Raw genomic sequence first — 13597 nt, forward strand, 5'->3', positions numbered from 1 at the left:
CGTGAACTCCCATCCACCTGAGTCAGGGGCAAGGAGGACGGTCCCTATCACAGCACGGAGTATGAGCACACCCCTCGTCCCGTCTTTCTTTCCTTGGGGTGTAGATTGGGCTATTTCTTGTCTTTTGTCCTTCTTCTTAAGATGCCATTCAGGGCTCAGAAAGAGCCAAGGTGGCATGGCAGCCATGGCTTTCCTGGGGAATCACTTCTGGCTTCCTTTCCTTAGGCTTTTTTCATTGCTTAAAATCCCAGATCAGAGGGATGGTTGGATGGGAGAGACGTGCCCGGGGGTAAGGGAGAAGACCCAATTTGTGTTGTTATTTAGAGTCACATTTTCTCTCTCTTTCTATCTCGTCCAGGGACAAATCAAAGGATAGTGAGCATGTTTACCCAAACTTGGGATTAGTCATAGTTAATTCTGACTTCCCCTCAGTCCTGCCTCTTTGGAGCCTGTGTCCTCTCTCCTTCCCCGGCTGCCTCACGGCCTGGTCCTGCTGGCTTCCTGGGTCCTGTCTGTGCAGCGGTTCATTTCCCCTGTTGACCTGTTCCTGCAGTGGGCAGTGCATTGTGGGTACTCAGGTGCAGTGTTAATGTGTTAATATGTGTACAGTGGTGTGGTTCCTCCCCAGAAACCTTTAAGGGTGTAACGAGATTCTTTTAGAACCTGCCTTACAACTTGACTTTTTTTTTTGAGGAAGATTTGCCCTGAGCTAACATCTGCCGCCACTCCTCCTCTTTTTGCTGAGGAAGACTGGCCCTGAGCTAACATTTGTGCCCATCTTCCTCTACTTTATATGTGGGACGCCTGCCACAGAATGGTTTGGCAAGTGGTGCATAGGTCCACACTCGGGATCTGAACTGGTGAACCCTGGGCCACCAAAGCAGAATGTGCAAACTTAACCACTGTGCCACTGGGCCAGCCCGCACAACTTGACCTTTTAAGGTTGGGAGGAAAGGGGGCCTGCAGTCTATGGGGAGCTCCCAATGTGTATGACAGGCCGCCTGGTCGACCCACAGGGATCATGCAGCTCCAGAAGGTAATAGGAACCCATCACAGTCTTGCTGATGTGGCAGGCATGGCTGAGAAGAAACCAAGGTGTGTGGTCTGCCAGGGGGTCTTTTTGTTATAAACTCTGAGTGAGATTAGAGGGAAAAGAGTGGGAAAGAGGGAAAATTCAGAGTGGGAAGTTGTGAGTTTGGGTCCCTGCTCACCACTGTGATTGTAAGTCCTGAGATATTGCTGGTCTTCATTTCCTCATTGTTAAAACATAGGTGGGAAAAAGATGAGAATAAGAGATCTTGAAGACTACCCAGTGCTCTGCAAGTTCTGCTTTGATTGTTATTATAAACGTGGGAAAGTCTCGGAAAACTCTGGCTGCCAATTTGCTCTTCTAGGGTGGTAAGAATATCAGTCCTAAATGGTCAAAAGATTTCTTGAGTTCTTCAGTCGCAGAACACCCTCCATCTCAAGTAATTGTGACTGAGTTCATGTGGGCTGGAAAGCCCTTGATGCACTCGATGTGGAAGACCAGGCAGAAGTTGTCATTCCAGTTAAAACCAGTGTCAGAGTGCATCTGGTGAGCAAAGGCTGAAGATTGATAAAGGTGTGAAAGAAACAATTTTATTTTAATCTATGGTTTTCTTGGCTCATCTTGTCAGTCAACACAATCCCTTCTTGCAGGTCAACATAATCCGTCCTTGCAGGTCAGCACAATTCCTTCCTGCAGGTCAGCACAATTCCTTCCTGCAGGTCAGCACAATCCGTTCTTGCAGGTCAACTCAATCCATTCTTGCAGGTCAGCTCAATCCGTTCTTGCAGGTCAACTCAATCCACTCTTTCAGGTCAACTCAATCCACTCTTGCAGGTCAACACAATTGCTTCTTGCAGGTCAACACAATCACTTCTTGCAGGTCAACACGATCCCCTCTTGCAGGGCATGTCATAGTGACTGTTTACTGAGTGCTTGAGGGTCATCTTAAGGGCTTTACGTGAATCGTCTCATTGGTTCCTAAAACAATTTGCTGTGGTACTAGTGTCTCTGTTTTGCAGCTGAGGGGAGTGGAATATGGAGAAATTGAGAAAACTTGCCCAATGAGCTGAAACCCTCACTCTGGAGTCTGTGGTCTTACACTGTAGAACCACTTGCTCACCTGTTGAAGTTTTAGATTCGACACTAGGATGTGGTCACATCCAGGCTGCCAAATGCATCCCTTGAATGTTCTCAGCAGGGGATCTCATTCTCCTGTGTCCTTCTACCTGTTTCGTTCTCTCTGTCTCCCTTACCTGTGTCTCTTCTAGTGCTTAGGAGGAGGGGCGTGGCCTCAATGACAGCACCATCCTCTTGAGCCTTGGCCACTGACTTTCCTTTCATTCCATGACAGTAAACTCAGGACCCAACTGTTGTGTCTCTTCAGCTGTATTCCTTCTCTCTCAGCCTTGTTCATCCTCCAGCCCCAGACACTGTCCTAAGCACCCATTTGGGGGCTCTAAGGATGCAAGGGCATGCGGTGGGCCGTGATCACAGCATGCTGGGGTCCCCACCCTCCTTGTGAAGAGTAGCTACTTCCTTCTTTCCCCTCTGAGCCTTGGGATCTTCTTGGAGGTGGAAAGCAAAGGTCCTTCCCGTTTCACTGGGAGGAAAATTCTCATTTCACAGTGAGGCTGAAAAACTTGCCTAAAGTGAGAGAGTTGGGCTGGTGGTGGCTCTCTGGACCAGGCTGGGGGAAGATATTTGAGGTAACATCCCTCCAGAGCATTGCTTCCTTCACTCCCAATCCTGCTGGGAGCGCCGTGGACTGTGGAGTGAGCAGAGGTGGGTGGAAAGGAGGGATGGGGTGGCTTCCTGTCCACTGGAAGCTCCTGATCTAATACAGCCATTGGATGGTCACCCAGGGGTCACAACTGGTGTACAGAAGGGTTAAATTGTACAGATGACTTATGTAGATTCATCCACAGTCTTGAAACATTGGTTGTCTTCCAGCTTCTGGATCCAGCTATGAGATCATAGAAGGTCCCAAGAATGCTACGGTGCTGGAGGGCTCAGAGGCTCGCTTCAACTGCACCATCTCGCCTGGCTGGAGGCTCATCATGTGGTCTCTGAATGGCACCGTGGTTCTGAGCATCACGCCCACAGAGCCCATCATCACCAGTGACCGCTTTACCACTGCAAGTTATGAAGAGGGCGGTAACTTCATCTCTGAGATGATCATCCATGATGTGCAACTCAGTGATGCGGGGCATGTCAGATGCAGTCTCCAGAACAGTGACCGGGATGCGTCCGCTTTCCTTTCAGTCATAGGTGTGTATGCAGGTGGCTCCAAAAAGGAGCATTTGGAGTCCATTGGGTTAAATGTCACAGGAATGGAAGGAACCTTCTGAAGCTCATGTCACATAAGGTGACATATGGGGTCTACTTTCACTTCGTGTTATGCTTAGAATTATTCTGAGCTGGCTAATATTTATGTTTTATTATGTGTTTATTTCTCTCCTCCCTTCCTCACTGACTCTCTTTCTACTTCGTTTCCTCCTCTTTCTCTCCCTCTCTCTTTCCCTTTTTCCCTTATTGAGACTCCTAAAGACAGGTTTTATCGCTTTCCCATCTAATCCATTTCAGGACCTAATAGCTTTTCTGGAAATACATCCTGGAATTCTTCTGGGGCCAGTTGCAATGATTTGTCTTTGATTTAGAGACAGTTGACAATCATTGCCCTTTCTCTAGTCTTTCATATATGTGACTCTTATTTCTTTGCCTTACATCCTTACATAATTTGTCAGCTTCAAATCATGCTTTGACTTTTTCCTCTTTCCAGCTGAGTCCCCTCAATCTGTATTACTCTTTCCTGCCCCATTGGCTCTTAAGAAGTAGTCAAAGGTGTGTGTTTACCAAACTTACCAAGACTTTTAGAAAAAAGTGAAAAAAATTCATAATAGTGGATAACGTTTTTCACTTTCAAAGCTAATTTTAAGGTGCTGAATTCAGATTATGCTATATAGTGAAAACAATAAAAGAATGCTTTACAAGGATTCAGAACATCTTTATCAAAGTTTAATCATTTTGCATTCCTTAAAAATGTAATTACATATTATTTATGTAATTACTCCAATTATTTATGTATTTACTCCAATTTAGATGCATCAGAGCGTGTCGAGCCCCTGATTTCTATGGTGGCATTTTTTATGATAGACCACATCGTGTCTTTCAAATTTTTTCTTATGTCTACTTATTTGCATGTCTAGGAGAAGTTCCCAGAAATTTGGTGTGTATTCATGTTGCTATCAAATCAAATTTGATAACATTTGGTGAAGCCTAGTTTGCATGGTTATATTCTTATTATAATAATTTGTGGCATAAAGGAAAGAACACAGGAAAATGAATCAAAGATAGGAGTTCTGGTTTTGATTTCATCCATTATCTGCCTTGGTGGCCCCGGGATGCCTCAATTTCTTCATCTTCAAAATGGGGCTAAGGCTCAGGTTTACTGTGAGGATCAGATAAAAACGTGCCTGAGGATGATTTGAAGACTCTAAATCCCTGTCTGAGTCAATTTACTGCACACGGACTTGAGGGGCTAGAGTGGTCTACTGTTAATAGTGCGGACTTGGGAGCCCAACTGCCAGGTTCGAGTTCCAGCTTTGTCATTGACTAACTGTGTGACCTTGGACATGTTACTTAATGACCTTGTGCCCTAGTTTCCTTGTCATAAAGCTGTTGTGAGATTATGCAAAGCCTTTAGAACAGCACCTGGCTCATAGCAATTCCCACAGAGTCATTTACTGCCTTCCCAATAGCAGCCCACTGTCATGTTAGGCATTTAAGAGGGACTCAAAGATAAATAGAATAGGACACAGTCCTGCCCTCAAGAACCTTACAGAAAGAGTGGATAATGCAAGTGCGTGAATAACACTGGAGCAATGTAGATGCTGGCAAAGGCAGTGGGAGGGAGACAAACTCAGGTTCGAAGTGGGAAGGGAGGTGAGAGAATCAGCAGAGCCTTCAAGGAGACTCTGTGGAGAAGGCACCATTTAAGATGTGCCTCGAAGGTCTGTAGATGATAGGAAAATGGGGAAGCGAGAGAGGAGGATGGCACCCCTGGATGAAGGAAGCATCTGTCAAAGGCGTGACTTATTACTGGTATGCTGATGGCGTATCAAACTCATAAATCCATTTGGTTTTATAGCATCTTTCCCCAAAGCTATAAACCTACAAAGTTATCTGAATATCCCTAAGACGCATTTTGATATGTTGATAATTACTGTAGCTTTGGTTTTAATGCAGATGGAAGAAGAGGCATCTAGGAAAGTTAAAGTCTTCTCCAAGTTCACGCGGAAGGAACCCACAGAGCAGGGATGGAACCCGAACATTTACCCTGGTTCCATCGGTCTCAATGGCACTTTGTTCTTAGAGGAACAAATGTCCTCTGAGCCACAGAGTCTCTTTCAAGGGAAAAGAATCCTGAAAAAGGAAGAAGCATCCAATTTATTTTGAAAGTGAATTATCCAAAGATTGTTTTTCTTTTCCTTTTCATGTGTTAACAAGAAAAATAAAGAGAGCTTACATAACTCCATACTGAGTCCTCCAAAATCCATGTGAACGTCCTAGCCATCACCCTTGTATAAAGTCTGTCATGCTACCAGATAACTTTTGTGAAAGCCAACAGGAAAAGTTGAATTGCAAATACACACAGAAAAAGGAAATGCTTCAGATTGCTGCATTTGTCTGTTTATTGACCAATCCACCAAACAATCACACACTAAACTCTTGATCTCTTGTGTTTTGAGGGCCACTAAGACTTGAGTTCAAGATCTCCTGTTGTTAACTGAGGCAATACCATCCTCCCATTTCTGTCATCTTAAACCTCTCCATCAATGAAACAATGAGTGAACAAAAAAGAGCAAGCACAGAACTCTTTTGTCTTAAGGGACAAATCCATTCCTCTGTTACTAGTGCGTTTACAGAAGTCTTTGAATTAGCAAAGGTGCTTTACTTACCCTAAGAGACTATTCGGGAAAGGAATAGTTGAAAATTTAACATTTCAGAGTTGGAAGAGCTTTCAGAGCCGATCCAGTTCCATCTAGTTTGGGAACTTCCAGGTGTTCCCCAGACTCTTTGAGGGTGGTCTGTGAGGTCATGATGATTTTCAAAATAATACCAAGGTGTCACTTGCCTTTCCCACTCTCCTTCTCTCACGTGTACAGGGAGTTTCCCACTATCCATTGGAAAGGTCTGCATAACTCAGTGGATCAGCATTTTCCAACTGACTGATGTATAGTGATACAAAATCACCAAGGGTAAAGGATTTTAATGTAACAGAGAATGAAAGTTCCTTATCTAGTTTCAGATTCCACAGTGCAACTAACATTTAAGAAACCACCGCTTGTCCAGTTTTAGCGTGGTATCAAAGAGTATCCGTGATTATCTGAAAAGCCTCCTCACTGCTCCAAATATATTTTCAGCGAAGTCAGATTTTCTTTATAAACTCCAGACAAAGCAATATATTGCAAGAGGTCCAATGCAGGAGCACATATGAGAATCCAGCTAGACATTAAAGAGATTTGCATAAATATAAAACTATGTTGTTCTTCTTATGAATTTATGTTGGTTTAAAAATATAGGTATTTTGAGCCAGCCCAGATGGCCTAGTGGTTAAAGTTTGGCGCTCGCAGCTTCAGCAGCCCAAGTTCGTTTCCAGGTCTTGGAACTGCACCACCTGTCTGTCAGTTGCTATGCTGTGGCAGTGGCTCAGTTGGAAGAACTAGAACGACTTACAGCTAGGATATACAACCATGCAGTGGGGCTTTGGGGGAAAAAAAGCAAAGAGGACGATTAGTAACAGATGTTAGTTCAGGGCCAATATTTCCTTGCAAAAAAAAAAAGTATTTTTAATAAAAATACATTAATCCATATTAACATGTAATTGGTTAATACTGTTATTTTAAAAATAACTATTTATTTATTTAATTATTATGAATTTTATTATTATTAAATAATTAATGATCAATTATTATTTAAAAATAAACAAATATTTAATTCAAATTTCAAAGATGGTAAATATTGGTAGATGGACTCCCCAAAAACAAAGGGTCTTTGGAGTCCTCAATGATTTTTAAGAATACAAAAATTACCAAAACCAAAATGTTTGAAAACCACTGACCTGGTCAAATCCTCTCATTTGACAGGCAGAAAACAGAGATCCTGACAATTTCAGTGACTTGCCCGAGGTGACCCTAGCGTTTTGGGAAAGCCCGGATTGAGAATGGATTTTTGATTCTTATTCCAGTGTTCTTTCCATTATATCATGCAGCAGGGGGTTTAGGATATTTTCCTTTGAACGTTTCAAGGTGTATAGATTTCACTAAGGCTGTGTCTTTACCAGGGCCAACCCTCAGGTTTTTTAGTAATATCAGCAACACAAGTGCTATTTTCAGATGGACTCTTTACAGTGTGAACAGTGGCATACGCAAGTGGGTCCTTCATAAAAACTTTAAAATACTTTATCTGAGTAAAATATTCTGGTACATGATTTAGGGTCATTATTTCTATAATTCTATTAGATTAGATTTAATTTGTACCTAGAAAAATATTTTAAGGCAATATCATAGGACGTTATGTTTAAAAATATGTGACCCCAAAAATAAATTAAATGAATCTGAAAGACCAAAGGCCAGGATAGACTTACTTCCCATGAGACTATGAGATGTGTTCTCCTTCCAGTGAAAAAAATGTAAAGGTGTTTCCCTTTTTGCTTTGGCTCCCAGGACAGCCCAGTACAACTTTGCAACACCTCTTCAATGATTGCATAGCCCACTATGGAAGGCATCTGCCCTCTCTTTCCCTGGATCCTGATTTTTATTTATTCATTTTCTCTGGGGTTATATGTTTTCTGGTGAGCGACCTCACCTTCTCCTGTGAACCTGGCAGGTGTAAGGAGAGACACAGATAAACCTTGAGTTAAGGTTTTCGATACAGACACAGCCAATTTGGGCTTGGGAAGACAGCTCCCATGAAAAGCAATTTGAAAGAAAAACTAATGAAAACCTGGAACTGAGAGGCATGGTCATTCCTTCGAACATTTCTCTTCTCTTCTCTAGTTATGGGGGAACTGTTCATCTCCAGTGGTGTTCTCACAGTCATTGAGGATGAACCTTGTAATGTGACCTGCCGTGCATCGGGGTGGACCCCACTCCCAGATATTTCCTGGGAGATTGGTGTTCCGGTGAACCATTCAAGCTACTATTCTGTTCGGGAGCCTGATGAGCCTCAGAGCACAGTGAGCATCCTGGCTCTCACGCCACAGGGCAACGGCACTCTGACTTGTGTGGCTACCGTGGAGGCACTGCAGGTCCACAAGTCTGTAACTGTAAATCTTACCGTGGTTCAGCCTCCCGTGGGTAAGTGAAGACCTCTTGCTTTATAGAATGTGAATTATTATTTCGCACTTCTATTTTATATGTCATGCTACTTAATCAACAACACCTAGGAAAATCGTACGATGACCTTGATTTCGGGGAGGGATGGTAATGGAGACAAATTACTCCTAGGGTTGGCTTAATGACCTTGTAATTTCACTTGCTTTTAAAATTCCATCTTCAAGAGCTTCTCTCTTTTCTACTTCAGATGAAAACTGTTAAGAATATTGATGATTATCAGGAACAGCAAGAAGTTCAGAGATAAATACTCGAATTCCACATTTTTCTCTAGCTTTACCCATTGTTCTCGTTTGACCCCGTCCGCTAGGCCAATACGAGGCGAACTCTTCTAATATTTGAGGAGGGCGTGTAGGTCCTCTCCGGTTCCTTCCAATCTCAGTGGAATTACGATGTTTCATTTCTTACCCAGCAAACCCACAGTGTGTGAAAGTACCAAGTCTAGATGTCTATTTTTAACTCAACTAAATGACATAAGTTTAAAGTTTAGATTCCCCAAGAGATACGTCTGCTATAGAGTCATCGGTATGCCAGCAACTCTAACCACACACCTTCCCAAGGCCCGAGAGCCTGCTTGAACTTGAGTCAGCCTGGGCCAACTAGAAAACGGTGGCGGGAAAAGGGGCTGGAGCTTGACTTTGAGTCCTTCATTCTACAAAAGAGGAAAGAAAGAGAGGCCTGGAGAAGTGCTGGGCTGTATTCCAGGTCATACGGCTGGAAGGGGCAGAGGGGACATCTAAAGCTTTTCCCACTATGAAAACACCATTACATGAGATTGTTCCAAGTTTGGAACAAAGCTACATCCAAAGCAAGATGACAATAATAATAATAATAAGAGAACAGTGCTAGAGAGCAGTTACCATGTAAAGACACTGTTTGAAGTGCTTCTCAACTGTTCACTAAGTTACCCTGCACTACAGCCCTGTGAGTGGATGCTGCTATTGTTCCTGTTGTAAAGGCAAGGTGACAGGGACACAGTGTGGCTTGGAATTTGCCCATGTCTGTAGAGCTAGTAGATGGTGGGAGGTGGCCCTGGCAGTGTGTCTCCGGAATCTGCTCACCCATCAACTCCGCCCTCCGCTGTGAGCAGTCACTTGGGTGGTGTATGAGTACCTTGGGGCTGCTGTAACAAAGCACCCCAGACTGAGGGACTTAACCCACGGAAAGGTATCCTCTCTCTGTTCTGGAGGCTGGAAGTCTGAGGTCAAGGTGTCAGCAGGAGAAATTCCTTCTGAGGGTCCTGAGGGAGAGTCTCCTGGGGGCCCCTCTCCTGGCTTTTGGTGATTGCTGGCAATCTTTAGCTTGTAGATGCTTCACCCCGATCTTTGCCTCTGTCTTCATGTGGTGCTCTCCCTGTGTGTGTGTGTGTCCAAATTTCCCTTTTTTAAAAGGACACTAGTCATGTTGGGTCAGGGGCTCACCAGATCCAGTATGACCTCATCATAACTATAATTAACACAGAATCTACACAGACTGTCTGAATATCTTGTTTCTTGACAGTCTTTTACTTAATAACTTTTGTATTCTGTCATTAGTCATTGCCTGAATCGATCATTTCTACAGTGGTTGTGAAAGAGTGACTTTCTGGTTCCCTGATTTTTCTGTATTTATTAGTTGGCATTCTTCTGTAAAAAAGAGACTTCCCTCTCCTTCCTTTTCGTTCTTTCTTTTTTTAATAGTTTTAGCATGGACTCGTTTTATTCAATACATTATAATTTTCTCCTGTCATTACTCATTTTTATGCTCATATTTCTCCAGATGTGTGGCCAGTGGGAATCCCTTCCAGCTGGCTCTGGTGTCCTTTTGACGTGTCCCTATTAGTTTTTGGGCACTTGGTCCAGTAAAATGTCCCAGACTCACTTTACACTTCCTCTGTCCCAGGCTGGATTCAGCCGTTTCGCCAAGGAGCCAGCCTCGCTTGCTTTTAAGCTGTTTAAATATGATAAAACATGGTCCAGGCTTTGAAAGGGAAGATTAAAAAAAAAGTTCCATTAGCACCAAATGGAATGAGACTGCTTGTTTAAACCACACATCTTAACAAGCTAATCATGCAGCAAAGAGCTCTCGTCTGATCGATGACGCCCCACAGAAATGGAGTTTAGAGATTAGCTTGTCTGCAAAGTTTTTCTTTTGTAGGGGAAGGGCAAGGGGCCCTTAATTGCCCTTGATCAGATTTAATTCAGCTGAGTTCTTCTTAGTCTAGGACCAGTGAAGTGAGCGGCCTTAATTATGGCAGCTGGAGTCCCAGCAGCCTCAGAGGAAAGCACAGTGGGTGTGTTGCCATGAGTCTTGCTGTATTGGACTCATTTGGAAAAGGGTAATTTGTTTCTAAATTATTCATCAAGATCCAGAGCAGCTGGCGGCTGGCTGCATGTTGTGTGTTCTATGCAAGTTTGAGTAGCTGAGGACCTCGTTCCAGCCTCGGCTGGCACAGCTGGCGACGGCGAGCCTTCAAGGCGCACCGCCAGGTGACGGAGAGCCCGGGGTGAACGAGGCGGTGCCTGTTCGGGCGTCTTCAGGAAGCAATAAACACCAACCCCCACACCCATTTTCTAGATGTGCAAGGAATCTGTCTTCATTTCTGGAATAACCCCTGTAAATCAATGAAAGAGGAAGAGCAATGGCATTTAGGAAGCCTAATTGGTTTAAGCCAAGAAGTTGTATGGACGCACTTATGGATTCTTGAAGGAAAAGCATATTGAAAGGGCTAATGCTAAAGTTTTCTGAAAGATCAGTTTTCTTGATTCCAGAAGTCATACAAAGTTCAGGCATTGCAGACATGCATACCACCAGCAGGAAAGCCCCTCTCATGCCCACTTTGAGACAACCACCCTCCACCTTCCGTCTGCCCATCTGGATTGTTCTCCGTGTACTTGCTTAAGTGTACGGGCTGTGGAATGTTCAAACGAAGCAGGACTTTTAGGAAATCAGAGCACCTTGTAGAAGGGAGCGATTCCTGGTTAGAATCCAGTTTGGTGAGAAGTGGCATTTTCGAGGGCAGACAAGAGTGGCGGGAGGGACGGTCCTGGGTCGTAGCTCTGGCACCAGCTGTGCGACTTGGGCAAGTCACTACCCTTTGAGGCTCCATTTTCTCACCTGTAAAAAGAGGGGAGAAGAGCAGGACAGAAGTTTTCTTTCCTGGCTGCCTCTCGGAGACGTTAGTGCATCTGCTGATGCTCGAGCCCCACCCCAGAGGTTCTGGTTTAACTGGAGCCTGGGAACTGACACTTTAAAAAAACTTCCAAATTACTCTACTGGGCAGCCAGGATTGGAGGTTGCTGATCTGGAAAATCTCAAAGGCCGTGCCTTTTGGCCCAGCCGCATCAGGTGCTACTATCCACACAGAATTGGGTATCAGACAGCCTGGGCTCAGCTTGCCCACTTACTCACTGTGTGACTGTGGGCAAGTTACTTAACCTCTCTGTGCCTCAGTTTTCTCATCTGTAAAACTGAGATAATAATAATACCTACCTTCTAGGGTTGTTGTTGGTGTGAGAAAGAAGCAGGTTAAAACATAGAATCACTTAGGACAGTCCCTGCCCCAGAGCCCACAGGACAGGAGAGTGAGTGATTGTTATCATTTATCACATTGATTCAGAGATCTCCTGTTTCCCTTCTCATCAGCACCGGGGCCTGCTTGCACGTGCCGGTGGTGACATTTTGTATTAATCCAGTTGGTTTTTAGAAATTCTAGTTGCCTGTTAAAAACTCTGAGCATTTCTGTGAGAGCATCTGGGGAACACTATTTTCGTTTTCTTCACAGATGGGAAAAGGACATTCTCGAAGCTGAGATTACAGTTATACAGTAAATTCGGTAACGCAGCCCTAACGTGCACGCAGTTGTGTGCAGGAACGTAGGGAGGAGGGCAAGCAGACTTGAGCTTGGAGGTAATCTTCCTTAGTCACTGGCTGTGGGTTGCTCAGGTATGGTGTACACGTCCCCTCCAGCATCTGCCATTCGCCTCGAACCATCATGCCACACCCTCCACCACGGCACGAGTCAGGGACCAGCATCCGCCTAGACTCCCCGTTCCTCTACGGCCTGGGCTGTATCTTCCCTGGAAGGATTATTCCAAATGGAAGATGCAACATGGCAGGATGGAAAGACACAAGTCAGAGTGCCGAGGTTTTTCTTTTCTGAGTGTCCTTGTCCAATTTACTGAGTCTCTTCGTCTCGAGTGTCTTTTCTGTACGAGGAAGGGGTCGGATTATGGGTGAGCTAATTCCAAGGTTCTGTGTTTTCTGTCCACTATTGACTTTTGATTTATCAATCTATGAGTATCATTTATTTTTCTTTCACTCCACTATAAATGGACTCGTTTAAAAAATTAGCCTCATACTAAACAAAATACCCAAGATGTATCTGCATATATGTATATGTATATATGTAATAGATGACAAATCAAAAATTTTTATGAAAATAAGACAGTTTCTTCCGTGTGGCTCCAGTACCAATCGTACCTCCTTATGGCACCTAGCCCACACTTTTCTCTGGGCTCCACCAGAGGAGAGGGAGAGCAAGCCTCTCCTAGATGTGAAACTCTGTGGGAGATTTGACCCCCAGTGGGGTGCGGTCCCAGCAAAGAGGAAGTGAAAGAATGAGCTGTGTGGTTCCTGATGTCAGTTGCCGTTCGGTGAGAGTTTGGGGCTTTGAGGTGAGTGCTGGCATCACTTTGTTTGCCTTGGTGGTTGAATTATGGACATGAGAGTGAGTGAGGTCGTCCTTGATTCGGCTGCAACCCCAGCAAGGTGGCCCCTCCCTTCCTTTAAACAGGTCTGCCCTGAGGATAAGCAGGTGTCTCTGTGCTGGGTCAGAGGAAAGGGTTGTATGTCAGGACTCGGTTGACAGAACTTGGCATGCTTATGATTTCCTCCAGCGGGCAGGAAAACGCCCTGAGAGCGAGTGTTTGGGAAGTCAACAAGTATGTTGACTTATGCCAGTAAGAATTCCAGGCCTATCTCTTGAGTCCTGAGCCAGACTTTAGTGTTTCACCCCAGCTGGCTCTTTTATTATGAAAACCTCTAACATTTGCAAACTTCGGTTTGTAAAAGACCTCGTCAGACTGAATTTAGGATGGCTGCGGCAATCTCGAATGTGTGCTTTGTACCTTACGGTGTTCTCAGCTCGTTCACGTGCATCTCTCGAGTCTCTGAACAGCCTGGTGGGGCAAGA

At 44.4% G+C, this 13597-nt stretch overlaps 1 protein-coding gene across 4 annotated transcripts in view; it reads left to right on the plus strand.

Annotated features, from left to right (window-relative positions):
* Positions 1 to 13597, plus strand: part of LOC124231282 (immunoglobulin superfamily member 5-like) — a 41157-nt gene that overhangs the window by 7961 nt on the left and 19599 nt on the right. For all 4 annotated transcript variants that reach the window (XM_046647970.1, XM_046647972.1, XM_046647973.1 and 1 more), the window contains exons 3-4: positions 2981 to 3298; positions 8089 to 8388. In XM_046647970.1, the coding sequence (XP_046503926.1) occupies positions 2981 to 3298; positions 8089 to 8388 (618 nt within the window). The remainder of the gene's footprint in view (positions 1 to 2980; positions 3299 to 8088; positions 8389 to 13597) is intronic.

This window comes from Equus quagga, chromosome 21 (genome assembly GCF_021613505.1).
Source record: "Equus quagga isolate Etosha38 chromosome 21, UCLA_HA_Equagga_1.0, whole genome shotgun sequence".
NCBI classification, from domain to species: Eukaryota; Metazoa; Chordata; class Mammalia; order Perissodactyla; family Equidae; genus Equus; species Equus quagga.